Below are 21,167 nucleotides of genomic sequence, written 5' to 3'. Positions count from 1 at the left end.
CCATATGTTGGTTCATGTTGCTACTGTCATCACCACTATCACCGTCACTACCACCACCAAGATTTCCACGCACTCAACACAGCACATGGAACACAGGATAGCCCTTAACGACCCTCCCTAGGCTCTTCTCTTCAGCAACACTGCCCTCCAGGAAGCCAAGGGTTTGGATTCGGGTTTTGATTCAAGGCCTCTCTGGCAACATTCAGAGTTGTTGTGTTGGCCTATTTACTTAGTCTAGAACTAAGAACAAAGGCCAAGGAGGACAGAAATCAAAGCAGGGTGAGTAAGCCAAAATCCATCCCCCACTACCTGTCAGTGCCAGGAGAACCAGGTAATCCATGTACCCCTTGCAGAGACAGGAGGCCTAGATTTAGAGTCAGAAACCTTGAGGTCATATTCCTATGCTGCTGCTTTCTAACTGGATCAGCACCAGACAATTATCATTCTCTCCATTTGGCATAAAGTGCTCTGCAAAAGCAGCTTCAAGTCTCCCAGCCCCCAGACCCTTCCCATCATCTTCTCCTCTACAAAAATGTGAAATTCTCCAGTGTTTCCGGCTATCTCAGCTAGCGGGGAAATACTGAGGCTCAGTTTCCTCACCTGTGCAATGGGAAAAGCAACACTGCCTTGTGTGTCTGACAAAGCTGAAAACTCATGAGATCCTGCAGCCGAAAGGACTGACTCCCTGCCATGGATGCACCCACTAAATGTGGCTCTGTCGCCCTCTTCTGCCCAGTGGTGGTACTGCCACAATCTTTCTGAATTTCAAGGTTCTTCAGAAACCTGGGCAGGCGTGGAGTGGATGATCCCTGGGTGGTTAGCACAACAGTTTGTATTCCTTGATCGTTAGTTGGAGTATGACTAGAGACCATGAAGATAAGTGGATAACCACACTCTAAAACTTCCTCCAGGGAGAGTATTTCTAAAAGCCAATCAAATATTTAAATAAATCTACATACACCATGCAAAATGGAACTATACGCCTTCCAGTACTACCAGGCAAAAAAAAAAAAAAAAGAAAACCTCAACTCCTTTCACAGCTTCTCTTTGTCCCCAACCAGTTGATCTACCCTGGACAAGGCTGAGAAATCTGCAAAATGTATTCCCTTCCTACCCCCAGGAGAATAAGTTTCCCAGAACCTAACCCAAGGTCTTTCTTGGAGTGGAATAAACCCAGGACAGATGGATGTGCACGGACCACTGTCCTGTAGACCTGAGTCAGAGGTCTCCACAGGTGGGAATTTCTGGCCTGCAGAGGAGATGTTTTTGGTTCATCCCTTTACAATGGCTCAAATCACAGCTGCAGGCAGGTAGCAAAGCAGACTATGGACATCTGTTACTTGGCCACACTAGGAAGGCCAGGCAGGACCAGACAGAAGACTGGCAGGCTGTGAGAAGGGGCGCTGGGCACAGGGTATGAGAAGACTTTTGTTGACCCCTAGGGTGTGGCTTGGGGGGCTGGTTAGTGGCCACATCACCAGGAGAGGGAGGCTCCTGGAGGAGGGACAGGGACAGGGAATGAGGGCCAGCTTCACCTCAGACACACAGTGTTTGAGGAGCGCCTTCTGTATCAAGGCAGCCCTCCTCGGGGTCATGCCACACATTTCCTTGTGTGATTATCTAATGGTCTCCTGCCTCGCTGGGCTCCCTGAGGACGGGGACTTCGTCTCTCACAGCTCAACACTGCAACCTGTGTGTCAAGCACATGGCTGGGTGGTCAGGATCATGGCCAATAAATATTAATTGGATGAGTGAATGAACTGTTGGAAGCAAATAAATTCAAATTCAATAATATATTCCATAAATATCTATCAAGCACATAATATATGCCAGGCGTTGAGCTAGACTATTTAATTTCCTCTTAGCCACGGTCCTGATGAGGTTATTAATTATCATTCATAATGAACTGCCCTGTGCACTAACTCTGCAAACACTGAGCCCTGGGGAACAGCCAGTAATTGGGAAACTGGGCCCGACCCTCAGCTGCATCTTCCAAAACTAAGGCTCTCTTATAGCACACTTCCACCCTGACACCAACACCACAGCGGTGGTTTCACCCCACACACTAATTAAATGAACACACTGGATTCACACAGCCCATCTGCGGGCCCAGTAGATGCAGGACCCATCACTGCGGTTTACTGGCTCCCTGTCAGCTTCCCTGTCAGGAAGTTACTTTTTCTCCACATGCCTCAGTTTCCTTGTTTTAAAAACAAGGATGGCAACAGTACCCACCACCCTTATAGGAAAGTTGGAATTTTAAGTATGACAGTTTGTGAATGTCTTTAACAGCCTGCCAGGCACATGATAAGTGCCTGGAACATGGTATTTATCAGCAGCAGCATCCTGAGGCTTGCTGGGCCTTCCTCATCTAACCATCTGATCTTCAGAGTGTGCCGAGTTAAACCAATGCTATACCAGCTCCCTGCATCTCGACATCTCCAGGACTGTCCGGGCTTGGAGCTCTTGAGGTCTGGCATGTAGGTACCCTGTGCCCAGGCACCAGCGGCTCCGCAAGCCCTGCCCTGTCTCGCCTCTCTGCACAGCAAGCTGTCTTGGGCAAAGCAAGGAGCTCCGTGCCTGACTCCGCTCTTTTGGGGGGAGTTCACTCTCTGTCTAAGGGGGCCATAACCTATTTCTGGAGCAGTAACTGGAGGATAGGAAAAAGCTCACAAGCATCCAAAACCTGCAGCCCCCTCCTGTGGTGCGCACCCCTCACCTCCCCAAGCACGTACGAGGCTTCATGGGGAGCAGGATTACCGGCACCACTCACCACACAAATGGAAATGTTCCTGAGCAAAGTGTGTGCCAATCAAATATTTATAAATCAAACCACATCCTAAAGGCACTAGAGGAGTTCACTGGTCCCCAGAACCCTGCTTTGCAGCCCTTTAGAAAGGGCTCCTTCCCTTCAGTGAATCCCTCCTGCCTGCAGTTCTGGGGGCGATCCATATTCCCCATCCTGCTGTGGCTCACCACTTGACGGTGAACCCACTGTGCTCCCCATTGCACTGGTGTGCTCTTTAGGTGACCACAGTGGGCAAAGCCAGGCATCAGGGAGACCGACTGGTCTTCAGACAGGCATGCTCTCCCTGGAGGCACACCCTGCTGAAGGCCTCCTTCCCTCTCCTCCCTACCAGCTCCTTATCTGCTTACACAGGAGGGATTTTTCCAGATAGACTATTTTTTTTTTTAAATATCACACAGTCCATGGACTGTATCAAAATTTTCCAGGCACCTTTTTCAGACCCTAGAGGAGAAGCAAACACCTTTACACATTCTAAGAAAAGTCTTTTTCATACACACATACACACACATACACACACACACACACACACGTATCCAAACCACTGTAACTTTTTTCCCCCCACAAACTCCATTTTATTTCTTCTCTGTCTTTCTCTAATGTTTTACAGTGCCTGGCTTGTGGCTACATTTTAATTATAAATGCCACTGACATAAAACAACCTCACCAAGTTCTGAATGAGGCTGACCTCATTTTGGGTAAACAAGGCAAAGGACGGGAAGTCTCCAACCCAGAATAAACCAGGCACGTAATCTCTCTGGGCCTCTATCTGGAGAACAGAGGTGGAAAGCAGGCTTAAAGGCCATGGAGGAATGTGCTGCAGAAGCGGGACCTCCCTCCACAGCATTCATCCTGCTGAACGCAGCAGCTGTAGTCTTACCTTTCAAAATTCCTAGGGAAGGACAGGAAGAGAATAGCATGGTGCCCCAAAGCTCATGTCTCTTGGCACTGGCAGGTTCTAACTCCTGTTCCTTCTTTCTATCCTTGGAATGTAAGGGATCATGTGTCTTATTGTGACTAAATGACGATGAAGAGCTAATGGAAGGCTCTGAGGAGCAGAAGAGAAAACCAGAGATACCAGCTTATAATTCCTCAGGAAAAGAAGGAAGAGCTCTAGACAGGGACCAGCATATCCACTCAGATCCCTGGCTTCCCCCTTACCTAAGGGTCCAAAGGATGAGGCAGGAGCATGGGCTGCAAAGGTCATCTTGTATATTTCAGTTATTTGACATTTACTTTTGATAAATTGGCCATTCCCAAACCAGCACACCTTAATGCGTTCCTAGACAAGGAGCAGGACTCTGGATTCCACTGGGGATGCTGTGGTTACTAGTCCATCAGGCAAATGCTTCCAGTCTTTCTGTAGCACATTTTTAAAGTGCTCTATAAGTTTGAATTTCTCAAAGAAACTTGTAACTGTCACGAGAGTACGTTTTTTAAAAATTGCTTTTCACTTCTTCTGCTAAGTCAAAAGTTTCTGTCCATATTTCAGAGATGGGGAACAGTAACTCCCCTGAGGGCTGAGTGATTTGCCTTCTTTTTCAAAAAGTACTTGCCCCTTCATCCTTGGGATGCTACAGAGCCACTGACCACCCTGCTCATAGAGAGCAAGTCCTAAATTCCCCATATGGGAGAGAGGAGGCACTGCCTTCACCCCTGTGTCCTGGGTGCTAACCTGGTGGAAGGTGCTGGAAGAGGACACTGAACAGAGCAGGAGTGACCTGAGTGCCCTTCACCAGCTTTCCTGGTTCCCTGTCTGCCCTTAAATTGTTGTTCAGTCACTAAGTTGTGACCCCATAGACTGCAGCACATCAGGCTTCCCTGTCCTTCACCATCTCCTGGAGTTTGCTCAAACTCATGTCCATTGAGTTGGTGATGCCATCCAACCATCTCATCCTCTGTCGACCCCTTCTCCTGCCCTCAATCAGGGTCTTTTCCAGTGAGTCGGAAAGGTGTGTCTGCCCTCAAGATGACATACCTTCTGCAGATACCTGCATTCAGGTCTAGATGGTCCCCGAGGTCAAGTCTGTGTTGGGTCACAGAGCACCGCAGGGGTCAGCAACAGCAAGAAACTGAATGTCTGCCCACCAGCTATAAACCAGGCTTTACAGATCAACTACTCAGCCTCACCCAGAACACTACAAAACCATCAGCAACCCCATCACTCGAAGTTAACCACTGTTACCAACTGGCTGGCTGTTCTTGCCTCAGTATTGTCTTTTGGAAGGAATGAAGTTAGGAGGAAAGGCAATTTCCCTCCATTCCCCTCCCCAGTCTCAGTCATTTTCATCCTCCCCAGAGCAGCCACTGCTATGAATTTGGTCTGAATCAAATGCACATTTTTACCTTTTATTCCCTATCTATTCATGAACTATGTGCACTGGTTTATGTTTTGTTTACAAAATTTTCATCAAGGATTTACCATAAATATTCTTTTGCAGTTTGCTTTTTTTCCCCATCATACATTATTTTCTGCTTTTCTTTGAGAGAGAAAACAATTATAGAGAGAGGGATAAAAGAGGGTTTCGGTTGCTGCACTTTTGTTTACTTTTAGCTCGAAAACAAGTGGAGTTTTTGCTATTGTACTGCTTGATTACTCTGGGTCATCTGACCCTAAATAGGTGTAAGCCCCTGAAGGCAGGGACCTTGCCCACACTGAACAGAGCATCCAGCACGTAATGCCCAGACCATGAATACATGATGACTCGGTGGCTTCCCCTGAGGCCCCTGCTCCCTCCAAGAGGGAAGGGCTGCTGTTTCTGCCAAGGCTGTTGGCCAGTCCCTCCCTCTCTTTGTAAGCCCCCCTCTCCCACTTGCTCTCCTTCCCTCCCAACCCTTAACAGCAGCTGCAGGAGGATGTAGGTTTGGAAAACTGGAATGAAGTCACACTAGGCAGTTGGACACCTAGTCAGCTACGCGAGCAACACACTGGGTGTTACTCCTTCCTGCCAGCCCTGCTTGTAGAAGGATATATGTTTAAGCAACTTAGCCAGAAAGAAATCCAGTGAAAATGAGCTATGAAACTTGGACATCCTGGAGAAATAATATTTACAGAGGAAACTCTTGAGACAAACTCTCACCAGTGCAACAACCTGGTGCTGGGGCTCAGGGCCGAGGGCTGAGTCGTGCGCCAGGCAGCTCTGTCTCATGTCTACCTCCATGGAGTGTTTACATGGCCAAGACAGGGCTCCTCAGACGGCAGAGTCAGCCTCTACCTACCCCCACAGCGAGACAAACGGGCAGTATTTAAGGTGCAGAACAGAAACGGACTAGAAAATAAAAAGCTAAAGAAACTAAGTCTTCCTAGGTGATCACGATGTACTGGTGTAGGTTCATCATTTATAACCCCCTCACTGGTGGGGGGTGACAATAATGGGGAGACTGTGCCATGCAGGGGAGGGGCACATGGTAAATTTCATACTTTCCCCGTATTTTTGCTATGAACCTAAAACTGCTCTACAAAAGGAAGTCTATTAAAAAAACATTTTTCTTGATTACCCCAAAGGACTTACCCTTTGGGGTTTCTGTTGCAGCTATAACGTGACTGACTTATATATAATGTGTCCTACTTATATAGATGTGCGTGCTAAGTCACTTCAGCCGTGTTTGACTCTTTGTGATCCCACGGACTATAGCCTGCCAGGCTCCTCTGTCCATGGGATTCTCCAGGCAAGGATACTGGAGTGGGTAGCTATTTCCTTCTCCAAGGGATCTTTCCCACCCAGGGATCGAACCCAAGTCTCCCGCATTGAAGGCAGATTCTTTACCATCTGAGCCAAAAGTCCCAGGTAGCTAACATCATCATGGCTACAAAACGGGGTTCTGCATGGCCATCCGACATCTTGTGCAGGTCAGATCTTGAACATAAGGGGGACCAAGGAGTGAAGTGAATATGGCTTGATTTGGACCAATCTTTCTGGTAACTGTTCAAGGTATTGTATGAAAGAGAGGAAAAAGCAGGATATTTAAAACAGTCAAGCCTGGATTCTGGTCATGGTTTTGTCTATGATTCCAAGTACAATGTCTGGTAAAGGTGCTCTTACCAAGCTTCAGTTTCCTCACCTGCAGGACAGAGCCAGTGCCACCTTCCTCCAGGGATGCTCTGAGAAGCGATGATGTCACCTAAACACAATAAAAATGATAGCAATTTTACTGGACACGTCTAGGTGTCAGATCATTAAACCTCACAACTCTATGGAGCAGACACTATCATTACAGATAAGGAAACAGAGGTAAATACCATACCCAATCATTACACAGCTAATACACAGCCAAGCCAGAATTTAAATTCATGCAGTTTCCTTCCTGAGTCCAAACTCTTCAGTTTTACACTATTTATACCAAGATAGAAACTAGCAAGATGCCTGGCACATTGTAGATGATGAATAAACAATTATTCCCTTCCTTTGGTTTCTCTGGAGAAGGTGATGGCCACCCCACTCCAGTACTCTTGCCTGGAAAATCCCATGGATGGAGGAGCCTGGTAGGCTGCAGTCCATGGGATCACTAAGAGTCGGACACGACCGAGCGACTTCACTTTCACTTTTCACTTTCATGCATTGGAGAAGGAAATGGCAACCCACTCCAGTGTTTTTGCCTGGAGAATCCCAGGGACGGAGAAGCCTGGTGGGCTGCCGTCTATAGGGCCGCACAGAGTCAGACACGACTGACATGACTTAGCAGAAGTAGCAATTTGGTCTCTCTTAAATATACAGGACTATGCTGAGAAACTGATAGAAAACACATGTGAAAGTTCTCTGCAAATCAGAGGTCAATGAAAATACTGAGCATTGAAAAAATTTCTTTATTGAGATACATTCACATACCTTACAATTCACCCATTTAAAGGATGCCATTCAGTGGTTTTCTTAGAGATTTGTGCAACCATCTCTACAATCAGCTTTCATCACCCTAAAAGAAACCCTATACCTCTTAACCATAGTTTTCCCTTCTCTCTCCAACCCCTTCCTCAGCCCCTGGCTGCCACTAATCTACTTCCTGTCTCTACGGGTTTTGCCTATTCTGGACATTTATTTTAAATGGAATCATACAATATGTGGTCCTTTATGAGTAAGCTTCTTCACTTAACATGCTTTCAAGGTTCAGCCATGCTGTAGCATGCACCAGTCCTTTATTCCTTTTTATGGTGAAATAATATTCTGTTGTATTTAGCACCATCATTAAATGTATTTACATGCTTTCAAGACTGCTAGTGGTGGGAAAAAACTCTAGAAATTGAATCTAAATCATTCCAATTTTACTAACAAGGAGACTGTGGCCTGAAAGTTAAACAACCCAGCCAAGCTCCTGCTCCTAAGTGGCAAAGCCCAGCCTTGAACCTTACAACTCACAACTCGGTTGCATGTTACTTCACTCCACAAAGCATTACTGGAAACACAATTCAAAATGTGCAGCTTACTAATGATGGGCCAACAGAATCATCTCTACAAAGATTAGCCTAAAACTGTCCACTCAACAAATACATACTGGCTCTCTCCAGAGTGCAAAGCACTGTGGGAGGCACAGGAGACTGAAGGGGAAATAGGACAGATAAAATTCCTGCCCTTTCTTCCAAGTGTACACTCCCCTGGGGAGGCAGAAATAAATGAGCAAAGCCCTAAACAACAAAAATAAGTGCACGCTAAGTGCCATGAAGGAAACAAACCAGGAAGGAGAAAGACAAAGATGCAGAGACTAGGGTGCCAGGGCTCCTGGGGTGGGGGTGAAAGGACTTGCTGTGCAGAGTGTTGTGGGGTACTTGTGGGGGGAAGGCCTCTCTGAGGAAGGGTTTTTGGGCTGAGGCCAGGAGGAAAAGGACCATCTTTGTGACTATTAGGGGAGAGGAGATACCAGACAGAGGGCAGAGCCTGTGTGCAAAGATCCTGTGGCAGAAGAGAAATTGGTGTGGGAAAGGAGTGGTGTGGCTGGAGTAGTGACTCAGTGAGCGAGTGGTGGGACCCAAGGCTGGAGAGAGGAGGCCTCTGGCCTGTGCTCTCATGACTGCCTCTCAGAGCTAAGCAGAGTCAGGAGGCCTGGTGGCAAAGGAGATTGTGGCTTCTCGCTTTCTTCTTATGAGTTAAATAAACTCTGCTCACCAGAGGAAGTGAGTGGAGGTCCTGAGTCTCTGCAGCAAAGACTTTCAAGGACAAGAGAACTGAGTCTTCAATAATGGTGATGTAACTACGTATCACCCTTGGGATGAATCAGAAGACAAGGAAAACAGAGGGAAATGAGAAGATACAGACATACTAATAAGGAAGTGGTAAAATGATTACCACACATCCACATAAGGGGACACAATTCAATTGGCAAAGATGGAGGGTAACTTCTTCACTGCTTCAGTGCAAAGATTTCCAGTCAGTTTTAACTGAAAAACACAGGTACAGGACTGTAGGGTATCTCACCATTTGTGTAGGAAAAAACAAAAAGACAGGAGGGATAAAATCTATTTCTCATGCATAAAATCTCTCTAGAAGAACACACTCAAAATATACCTAGGAGTTTACTTGTTTGTCTCTGTCTACCCAGGAGAATGTATCCCAGGGGAAGGGCAAGGATCCCTGTCTGTCTTGACCCCCATCAATTGGGAGCAAGAGGTTGGAAGGGGCAGAAGGAGGACATTCGCCACCTCCTCCTCTGTGTTTCCAAGTATGAAACATGGGAATACATTTCTGATTCTAAGAAATCAAATAAAAAATGAAAACAAAGAAAAGCAATGAGGGGCCTAGGGGTTCAAACTGAAGGCCTGTGCTCCTTCTAGCATCCCCTGTACTTTGGCCTCTGACAAAGTCAACCCTTAGAGAGGTCAGCTGACTCCCAAAGAACTGTTGGATGCACAGTGGTCCCCAGTCCAGACTTCACCCCTAATCATAACAATGGTTAGGACCAATGAAATTGTCCGGAAGTGGGCAAGGCACCATGGGAGTATCAGTCAGTGTAACTGGAGAGGAGGTAACTCAGAGCATCTCAGTCTTTACCCTTAACCTCAGTGTTTCCCAACCTTGGCACTACCGACTTTTGGGGCTGAATAATTCCTTGCTGTGAAGGGGTTCCCTGGGCACTGTAGGATGCTGAGCAGTATGCCTGGCTTCTACTTGCTAGATGTGAGTAGCACTATCCCACCCTAGCTGGGACAACCAAGAGTCTACAGACATGGCTACCTGCCCCCTGCAGAACAAAATCATCCCCAGTTGAGAACCACCACTCCCATCCCAGGTACCTTCCTCATTCTCCCTGTCAGAGGTCAGGATTTCCCCTCTACCAGTACCCAAGTGGGGTTGCCACAGAGGTAGGGGCTTGACTGAACTTCATCGTGGGTAAGCTCCTTGAGTTTCATACATGTCAATAACTTCCTGGGAACCTCTTCCATCTGGGAAAATAACATTATTAGATTCTGAAAAATAACAATCTGTCCATGAAAAGCACCCATGAAAGGAAGGCCCAGGCCTTCCCAGCACTCCTGCAAAGCAGGTTGAGAACTGCAGCCGAACAGCCTCAGGCTGGCCAGCTGCCAATTCTGTGGTACCCCAAGATCGCTTGCTGGGATGCTGGATCCAGGGAAGTGAATGAGCTTCCTCCCCTGACCCTGCCCTGTGAAGTGCATTTGGGGTCACAAACGAGGCAGAGACGGGTGGGTGAGCCTGCCACCACCTCTCCTTCCCTCGAGAACATGACTCCCAACAGACGGCTTTCTTTGGAGGGCAAAGAAAAAGGAACTGTATTTCTATGTTTTGATTAATATGAGGCTCATCCTTGAGGGCTCTGTGAGATGAATGAGCAGAATTTTCCGTGGCTAACTGTCCTGGCTGCCAGACTCTATCGGCAAAAGCTTAGTGTTTATTTACTTTTGCTCGTGTTATTTTTATTTCAGTTCAGCTGCAGCTCTATGCGGAAAGCATAGGGGAGGTGTATATTAAGAGTACGGAGACTGGCCAGTTCTTGGCCATGGACACCAACGGGCTTTTGTACGGCTCAGTAAGTATGTGGCTGACATGCTTCCAGACTCAGCCAAGGTTTGAGGTTTCCAGAAATCTTGTTACATGGAGTGATGCAAACTATAAAGCATCAATTAGTCTCTGTTTGTTATTTTTTCCAGCAGGATTCCCACCCTCCACACTGCCTTATTTTAGGCACAAACATAAGAGTTTCTTGCGGTATTCTCTCAAAATACTCCAACATATTATCACATAGACTAAGAGAAAACATTGATTGAAATTTTAGTAACTCATCCAGTCACTTGCTCCAGAATACCCAATCCCACTTTATTCATTCATTCATTAATTCCAAAAATGCTTCCTGAGCATGTGCCTTGGGTTATATAGGTATGTCTCATGCTTTTTATAAAAACTGCAGAGCCCAGACTCTCGCAGTTGATACGTCATACATAAAACTTTTAAAATAGTCCTTTTATTCTGGAAGGGTCACCTAAAAGGATAAAAAGTTTAATAAGTTAATTCAACAAACACGTAGTAATGCCTCCTGTGTGTAAGTGCAGTTGGGTACAGGGGTGAGAGGAGGGTGGGGGGTGGGAGTGGGGAGGGTAATGAATAGACACATCCCTGCCCTGGAGAAGCACGGTCCAAGAGCTTATTCAGTGGCTAAAATCCTTCTCCTTTCCTCTTTTACTTAAGGCTTTATACATGTCTGACTCAGTACATATTGATCTTTGTGAGAAAGGAAAGAAACAGGGTCAATTTTATTTTTTCCCTATTCGTATCTCTGGTAAAGGATTTGAATTGAAAGAGAGCTAAAGCCAATGGCTGCACCTTTTGCAAATTATTTCTGGATTTCAATAATCCCTTCTCTGTAGCTTAACAACTGAACATTAAGGCTTCACCAAACCCCCTTCTTCCCTTTTATGAAGACATCTACCAAAAGGCAGCCAGCAGGGGAATTTCAGTCCAGGGCTCCCTTTAACTTAAATCGAATTGCCAAGTGGCAATTCAAACTTTTTCTTGAAGCTGGAATTTCAGCTAGGGCTTGGGGTCTGAACACAGTTCATCTTTTTCACGCTGCCCACTAGGGCTCAGCAGATGAGACCATCGGAGGAACAGCTAACTCCTGTAGGCTGTTTGCTGAAATACAGATTGATTTGGACAACTTGAAAGGGTTTAGAGCTAGGCAGTCACTGGAAGTGAGAGTAGATATTTTTTTTTAAGGCAGATCTTCCAATCTGTAATTAAATCAATAGACCAATCCATCAATCAGTCTCAGACTCGTAACTTAATCTCGTGTCTCTGCCAGTTTGGCAAGTTACTCACCTACTCTGAGCCTTATCTGAAGCAAGGACAGTAATGAACAGTAATTACCGCATACTTACATAGGTCAGGAGAGTCAGAGAGACAACACACAGAATCCACCCGCACGGAGCAATGACAGCTGTAACGCAACTGCTTTACAGATTCCTTACCTTCATTATCACATTATATGTTACAGTTTTATGGCTTTTCTTTAAGTCAATACTGATGTTTATTATAACCTTCTCTTACTTGTATAAAACTTTGACGGAGAATGCCCCTTAAATTCCATTTCCTCTAGGATTGAAACACCCTTCTCTAACCATAGTCTTGGATGTCACTGATTCACCTGAAATATGCCCAGGGTGATCTTAATATATCACTATTTTCATATTCCTAAGAATATGAATTTTCATCTGCCTTCATTGATGAAGCAAAGTTCTAAAATATCTCAGAGCTCTGCCGCATGCTCTTAGCCAATAGCAGGTATTCATTTATCCAGATACAAATTTCTATACATGGAAAGTACATTTTTTTTTTTAGTTTGAAAGGCTCTAAAACATTAATATATTTATCTTTGGGAATGGTGAATGGATGACTTTATAATACGCGAATGCTTTTTTGTATTTTCCAAATTTTCTATAGTGGGTATCCATCACCTACGTAACTGGGGGAAAGCATGACATGGGGTTGCAAAGAGTCAGACATGACTGAGTGACTAACACTTTCACTTCATTCTTTTTCATGCTAAATATAAAAAATTAACTAGAACAACAGCCATGAATCAGCTGTTAATCCCCAGGCCTATGGCACTGCACGAAGTGCACAGTAAGTGCTGACAAATCCTGGTTGAAGCACAGATAGAGCATCTCCAATTTGGCCTCTGACTCAGCCTGTGACTCAGCAATTCTGTGTGTGTCAGCTGCTCTTGTGTAATAGACATATCAGGTGAGGGACGTGGCCGTGCTCAGCTTCATCACAGCACCCAGGCCTGACACCCACGGAGGGCTGTCATAGGCTGAGTCCTCCCTGCAGGAGAGTGGATAACCCACATGGGTCCAACACTGCCAACCTCCTCCCACCCCGATGATGTGCACCAGACTAATGTCTGGGCAAGTTCCTCCAGAGGCCGCAGAGTCACCTAATCAAATATTACATCTCTATCCTATCTTGTTCCTAAATGGTCTAAAGTGTCTGGCCCAGCTGTCACTGCACTAGGCTGCAGATGAATAAGGAGCAGAACACCTCCTGTTACACTGTTGTTGTTCAGTCACTCAGTCATGTCCAGCTCTTTGCAACCCCATGGACTGCAGCATGCCGGGCTTTCCCGTCCTTCACCATCTCCTGGAGTTGGCTCAAACTCACGTCCATTAAGTCAGCGATGCCATCCAACCATCTCGTCCTCTGTGGCCCTTTTCTCTTGCTCTCAATCTTTCCCAGCATCAGGTATTTTCCAATGAGTAGGTTCATTGTGTCAGGTGGACAAAGTATTGGAGCTTCAGCTTTAGCATCAGTCTTTTTAATGAATATTCAGGGTTGATTTCCTTTAGGATTGACTGGATTTCCTTATGGTTCAAGGGACTCTCAATCTTCTCTGGCACTACAGTTCAAAAGCACCAATTTTAGGCACTCAGCCTTCTCCTTATGGTCTAACTCTCACATCTGCACATGACTACTGGAAAAACCATAGCTTTGACTTGATGGACCTTTGTTGGCAAAGTAATGTCTTTGGTTTTTAATATGCTGTCTAGGTTTGTTATAGCTTTTCTTCCAAGGAGCAAGTGTCTTTAAATTTCATGGCTGCAGTCACCATCTGCAGTGATTTTGGAGCCCAAGAAAATAAGGTCAGTCACTGTTTCCATTGTTTCTCCATCTATTTGCCATGAAGTGGTGGGACTGGATCCCATGATCTTAGTTTTTTGAATGTCATTTTAAGCTAGCTTTTTCACTTTCTTCTTTCACCTTCATCAAGAGGATCTTTAGTTCTTCTTCACTTTCTTCCATAAGTGTGGTGTCATCTGCCTATCTGAGGTTATTGATATTTTTCCCAGCAATCCTGATTCCAGCTTGTGCTTCATCCAGCCCGAATTGCACATGAAGTACTTCTTATAAGTAAAATAAGCAGGGTGACAATATACAGCCTTGATGTACTCCTTTCCCAATTTGGAACCAGTCCATTGTTCTGCCTGGTTCTAACTGTTGCTTCTTGACCTGCATACAGATTTCTTAGAAGGCAGGTAAGGTGGTCTGGTATTCCACTTTCTTTAAGAATTTTCCACAGTTTGTTGTGATCCATACAGTCAAAGACTTTAGCATAGTCAATGAAGCAGAAGTATATGTTTTTCTGGAATTCTCTTACTTTTTCTATGATCCAATGGATGTTGGCAGTTTGATCTCTGGTTCCTTTGCCTTTTCTAAATTCAGCTTGTACATCTGGAATTTCTTGGTTCACGTACTGTTGAAGCCTCGCTTGGAGAATTTTGAGCATTACTTTGCTAGCATGCAAAATGAGTGCAACTATGAGGTAGTTTGAACATTCTTTGGCATTGCCCTTCTTTGGGATTGGAATGAAAACTGACCTTTTCCAGTCCTATGGCCACTGCTGAGTTTTCCAAATTTGCTGACATATTGAGTGCAGCACTTTCACAGCATCATCTTTTAGGATTTGAAACAGCTCAGCTGGAATTCCATCACCTCCACTAGCTTTGCTCATAGTGATACTTCCTAAGACCCACTTGACTTCACACTCGAAAATGTCTGGCTCTAGGTGAGTGGTCACACCATCGTGGTTATCTGGGTCATGAAAATCTTTTTTGTATAGTTCTTCTGTGTTTTCTTGCCACCTCTTCTTAATATCTTTTGCTTTTGTTACGTCCATATCATTTATGTCCTTTATTGAGCCCATCTTTGCATGAAATGTTCCCTTGGTATCTCTAATTTTCTCGAAGAGATCTCTAGTCTTCCCCATTCTATTGTTTTCCTCTATTTCTTTGCATTGATCACTTAGATAGGCTTTCTTATCTCTCTTTGCTATTCTTTGGAACTCTGCATTCAGATGGGTATATCTTTTCTTTTCTCATTGCCTTTCACTTCTCTTCTTTCTCAGCTATTTGTAAGGCCTCCTCAGACAACCATTTTGTCTTTTTGCATTTCTTTTTCTTGGGAATGGTTTTGATCACCGCCTCGTATACAACATTAGGAACTTCCATCCGTAGTTCTTCTGGCATTCTTGTCTATCAGATCTAAACCCTTGAATCTATTTGTCACTTTCACTGTATAATCCTTTTACGTAGTTCCTTACTAATCAAAGATAACCTTACTGAATACTTTAAATGAACTCAAGAACGAAAGTACATTCATCACCTACTTGGTGAATACCTCTTATGTTCAAATTCTCTGTGTTGGGGAGGAGACACAAGGCTGACAAGATTCCATCTCTTTCCTCAGTAGGACTGACAGTCTATACACACAAACATGCTCACCAATAGAGAATAAACAACAGGATTAGAAACCACCAGAAAGGGACTTGCCAACCATTGCTGAGTGAAGAGATAACATAGACATCACATGACTTGGAATTGGAGCTAAGTCAATACAGAGCACATGTATTTTAAAACTCCTGTCTTATGTCCAAACATAATAAACGTATTCTAAAATCTTGACAAATAGAAACTGCCAAGAACTGGAATTCCTCCCATTCTAACATGCATTTTAGTAAAAAAAAAAAAAAGAAAAGAAAGAAAGAAAGAAAAGTAATTGTTGGTAGATATTTTCAGTGTAATTGCACAATTTAAAATGTTTTAACTATCTATCCAATTAATAAAGTGACAGTTGCATTGGATCCTTTCATGAGGATATACCGCTCTCCACTTAACCAATCACAGTTCCATGGGTATTTACATTGTTTCCCACGTTATCATTATAGCCAATATTAAAGAACATCTTTTGAAAATATAGTTTTACACTGGCTCAACTAACTCAGAAGTGTCAATTCCTAGAAGGGAAATCACTGAGTCAAGGGCAATGCATACTTTAAATTTTGATGCACATGCAAGTTCAATTCAGTCACTCAGTCGTGTCCAACTCTTTGCAACCCCATGGACTGCAGCACACCAGGCCTCCCTGTCTATTACTAACTCCCAGAGCTTGCTCAAATTTATGTCCATCGAGTCGGTGATGCCATTCAATCATCTCCTCCTCTTCATCCCCTTCTCCTACCTTCAATCTTTCCCAGCATCAGGGTCTTTTTTAATGAGTCAGTTCTTCACATCAGGTGGTTAAAGTATTGGAGTTTCAGCTTCAGCATATGCAAAAGTCCCCTCAAAAAGTTTCCACCAATTAATCTCACCAATGTGTGTAAAAGTGCCTATTTCCCACACTCTCCCCAATACCAAGCCTTGTAAATCTTTTTAAGATTATTATAACCAACATAAGTTAAATCATTTTTTAATTTACATCTTCTTGCTAGTGAGATTAAATATGTTTTCATAGGTTTATCACCCATTTTTAAAACAGCAGAGATAACATGCCATTTTGATAACATCCTAAATCTATATCCATATGGCCTATCTATGTCTCTGTATGCTCATACATAAAGATGTATGGAAGGAAGTTCATCAACTGTTAACAGATGCTTATATCTGAATGGGTATGCTTTGGGGTGATTTTTTTCTTTCTGTTTTTAAAGTGAAGCTGTGATTTTTACAAGTACCATTCTTTTGATAAGTAGCAAAAAATAAAGTTATTTTCATTAAAACAAAAACAAAAACAACCCTTTGCGTTCCAGGACATGTTTTGTGCTTAGGACATATTTTGTGCACTCATGTTCATAATGGAGAAGGCAGTGGCAACCCACTCCAGTACTCTTGCCTGGAGAATCCCAGGGACGGAGGAGCCTGGTAGGCTACAGTCCGTGGGGTCAGGAAGAGTTGGACATGACTGAGTGACTTCACTTTCACTGTTCACTTTCATGCACTGGAGAAGGAAATGGCAACACACTCCAGTGTTCTTGCCTGGAGAATCCCAGGGACAGGGAAGCCTGAAGGGCTGTCATCTATGGGGTCGCTCAGAGTAGGACACGACTGAAGCAACTTAGCAGCGCAGCAGCAGCAGCATGTTCATAATAGCACTAAAGTAAAATCCTGGTGTTGTTAGTGAAAACTACCAGGGTATAAAGTAAAATTGGCAGGTTTTCATTTACTCTTCAGGATCACACTTAAGAATGTCCCATAGCATCACAATCTGGTTTCACCTCTTTTGGATGTTTTTCACGGTCAAACCTAGGTGTCAGGTCTCCACAGAAACAAAAGATTCAGCCCTGTCCTTGAGGTACTTCAAGTCATTCAGGATTTCCTCCGTGGGAGAGTACAGGGTCCTAAGCACAACAGACACTAGAAGAGCTTGCCTAACAGCAGACGCACACTGAAGGCTCACTGAAGTCCTCATTTCTAGCCTCAGACACAGGTTCCATTATTTTCCCACTATTTGCTTCACTGAACAAAAAAAGTGAAGCACAGACAGCCTCACTAACTTGCCCAAGGTCACACAACTAGTAAACAGAGGAACCCCATCGAAAACCACTCACTAATTATTCTACTCTCTCTGGTTTTGTTATTTTTTTTAGCAAACACCCAGTGAGGAATGTTTGTTCCTGGAAAGGCTGGAGGAAAACCATTATAACACCTACATATCCAAGAAGCATGCAGAGAAGAATTGGTTCATTGGTCTCAAGAAGAACGGAAGCTCCAAACTCGGTCCTCGGACTCACTTCGGCCAGAAAGCCATCTTGTTTCTCCCCCTGCCAGTTTCCTCTGATTAAAGAAATCTGTTCTGGGTGCTGACCACTCCAGAGGAATCTGAAGGCGTCCTCACCTGGCTGACCCCAGATTGTACCCTTTACCATTGGCCGTGCTAACCCCTGGCCCACAGAGCCTAAACCTGTAATGCGCTTCTACATGCCCAGTTCACTATTTTTAGAGCCCTTCGCCCTGGCACAGTTTGGAACTGAGGGACCAAATGGCTTTTAGGGGCCAGCTGGCTGGCCAGTCTGGGTCTGGTTTGGAAGTCCAGTTGCCTCTGGGCATCTGCTGCTGGCTGAGCCTCTCGATGCATGGGTGGGGCCAAATGAAGTATGAGCAGGGGGCTGCCAAGTGGGTTGGGAGTAACTGCATGCAATTCCCTCTACAGAGTAAACCCTGCCTGAGTCCCCTGAACATCTGGCATGATTCCCTTTCATCCTTTCAATCCATCATGAATGTCAGCAGAAAAGTTGATGGCTAGGTTGGAAGAAGGCAGCTTTCCATGAGTGGAAACATGGATGAAGAAATCCCCTCTCAAGAACAGAAGGGATTCCAGTGGCAAGGGGAGGCTGACTGGATTCGAGTGGGATTTCAGTGCACAATCCCACTGGGAGGATCGTGGGAGGCTCGGGCACAGGAGAGCAGAATGAAGGCACAGCCTTAGGAGCTGTTACAATGCCTTGACTTCTCCCTGGTTATTCAGCAGCAGGAAGCCCTTGGATGATGTCAGGTGGAGAGCAGAAGTGGATTCTTGATAAAAATCAGGTTGTCAGGTGTTGGGAAATTCATTTGGGTCTGGGGAGTGGGTGTGGGAGTGATAAGATAGGGGAAGCATAGGCTCAGAGGATGTTATTCTCCAAAAAGGATATTCTAGAAATGAGAAGGAAAGAGAAAGGGACACCATGACCTGTGTGTGGGCACCAGAAAGTACAGGTTTGGGGGTCCTGGGGCACTGCTTACAAACCATAGAGCATCTTGTTTTGACTGCAGATTATGGTTCAGTGACTCTGCGGTGGAGTTTTCCCATTTCTTACAAGATTCTAGGTGCTGCAGATGCTGCTGCCTATCCACTCCACCCCCACACATTAAATAGCAAGGTCCCTGAAAGTGTTATTCAGATATAAGGGGGCTCAAACCCAGACCCCATGCTCCATGGATCTTCCTGCACTCAGGCAGTTATGCTTGAGTCAGGATTGTGGGTTCAAAGCACTTTGGCCCAATGCCTATAAAATGCCCATTTAGAAGATATACAAAAGCATACTTCAAAAATGCTAAACCCTCACAAACAGCTTTTCCCAAAAGGCCGTTTGTGTGATGATTACTTATATAAATATGCTTCCTGCTTCAAGAAAACTTGACCCAAGTGGCTAGCAAATTAGAAACACCATTCATCTCTGACATGATACTGTTGCCATGTAAAGGCCTTTAATAAGCCATTTAAACTTACTGTGAGATTGTACCTTTTACTCATATTTAAAAATATATAGCTCAAAGGCAGTTAAACGGATTAGTATTCAGCCATTGAGAATGGTAATAATAGCATATGCTATATAAGCTCCTTAACTATCTACTACTTAGACTACTACATTTACCTTAGAAAATGAGATTTCTCTTTGTTTTTCACTGTGGTGTTATAAATTTTCTTTTGAAAATGGGGACTCTCGAGCAATGATATAATTGTGTATAAAAACTGATGTCTTATAATGATTTTCAGTGATTATTAATTGAAAGGTAATTCCTTAGTAATTGAACTATTCTGAATAAGAAAAATGGCAGTATGTGAAAGTTCAGCATGATGCTACAATTGAGGAACTAAGTTAACACTACATTATTAATATAATTCTGCATTTGTACAGCAGAACATTTCATAACTTCTTCTGTTTTTGTAACTTGGATAAGACAATTTTATTTTATTTTAGTAAGTCTTTGCAGGGAAGTTGGGGATAGTGCAGTGTGGCTTGACATCTCTTGACTATAAAGATTTGGCCAGGAAAAGGTACCCAGTGAGGAACTCTAAGATATTTATAATGGTCCATAATTTTTAGTTTATGAATCAAATTCAAGTATAACATTGGCCAAGAAAAATTAAAACTGTGGCTAAAAGATGAGACAGAAGTCTGTGGTTGCAAAGACCCAAAGCATTGAGAAGAAACATTACTGTGAACTTGACAAGCTTAGCCCAGTCGTTGCTCGTGTATTCACTCAATGAGTAAGTGCCAAAGGTGTGCCAGGCATTTTACTGGGTCCTGGTGCCCCCGGGAACATTGTCTGCCTGGTTTGCTGCTGTATTCTCTCCCAGGGCATTATATAATGTTTATAATGAAAAATGCTGAGGATTCATTTCTTTCAGTCAAGTAAAGACCAGAGAATCTGTAGGTAACTGCTGAATAAACAACTCCCAGAAACCAATGTTCTGGAAGAATTAGCAACCCCCAGCTTGAGAAAAGCCTCTATCGAAGTGTCAGGGTATGGCCAGGTAAACCTAACACTGCAATTGCCGAACCATGTCAGTTCAGGGAGATAAGCTTCAAATCAATAAAAAAGGCCTTCCGATCCTATATGAAGGAAGTGGGTGGCAGTTCCCTGCACTGTTTTGAACATGTTCTCGTTCCTCAAGCTTGGAGCATTCCTGTTGCGCTCTCTCTCCTGTGAGAAAGTTGCGGAGCCATCTGCCTATCAGATGCCTATCATGTGGATTCATTTTCAAGCCAACTGCTATGAGTTGCCTGGCATTCTGTACAAAGCATCAGGAGTGTATACGCTTCTGATTGTTTTCAATGTGATGGTGGAGGTGGTGGAAATCTGTTTCCTCGGAAGGGGTGATAATTAAAGCCTCCCATGGCTAACCACGTGGACTTACAAAAAACTGACTAGAGCATCCCATGTTACTGAAGATAAGGGTCCGTGCTTTGTGCTGGAGGAGATGGAGCCCAGGTCCTCAGCCTTGTAAAGCATACTGCTTAAACCGATCAAGTTCCTGGGGTGCAAAGCAGACCTCAGAAGAAGAAGATGCCTGTCATTCACATCACTGTCTCTCTTTTTTTGCACCTTAAAAATATTAGTAAATGTTACACTTATAGGCGAAAACTTTTCTCTCGGTTTTTGAACGTCACCGTGTCTCATCTTCCTGCGTAAGGACTTAGCCAGCATCCCTGAGCTCTGGATGCTTTGTTTCCTACACTTAGCTTGTTACCAGATATGAGACTTTGAAGGTTAATAGGAAAAACATTTTTTCATTTTGTTTGGAAACCTAAGGCAATAACAGAGCTTCTCCAGGGATCCATTAGGGAAATATATGCAGGAAATTTGCCCTCTGAAGAGCCAAGG

The 21,167-nt window shown here is 44.3% G+C and overlaps 1 protein-coding gene across 7 annotated transcripts in view; it reads left to right on the top strand.

Moving 5' to 3' along the window:
• The window catches only part of FGF1 (fibroblast growth factor 1), a 112,651-nt gene extending 91,724 nt beyond the window's left edge, over positions 1–20,927 (top strand). For 6 of the 7 annotated variants that reach the window (XM_004008910.5, XM_004008909.5, XM_060415876.1 and 3 more), the window contains 2 exons: positions 10,677–10,780; positions 17,666–20,927. In XM_004008910.5, coding sequence (XP_004008959.1) covers positions 10,677–10,780; positions 17,666–17,860 — 299 coding nt within the window. In that variant the 3' untranslated portion in view covers positions 17,861–20,927. The remainder of the gene's footprint in view (positions 1–10,676; positions 10,781–17,665) is intronic. The other variant, XM_012178671.4, reaches the window with a different exon arrangement.
• The last annotated feature ends 240 nt before the right edge of the window (positions 20,928–21,167 follow it).

This window comes from Ovis aries, chromosome 5, assembly GCF_016772045.2.
Source record: "Ovis aries strain OAR_USU_Benz2616 breed Rambouillet chromosome 5, ARS-UI_Ramb_v3.0, whole genome shotgun sequence".
Classification (NCBI taxonomy): domain Eukaryota; kingdom Metazoa; phylum Chordata; class Mammalia; order Artiodactyla; family Bovidae; genus Ovis; species Ovis aries.
The sequence above is the reverse complement of the archived record's forward strand: the minus strand, read 5'-3'. Positions and strand labels throughout refer to the sequence as shown.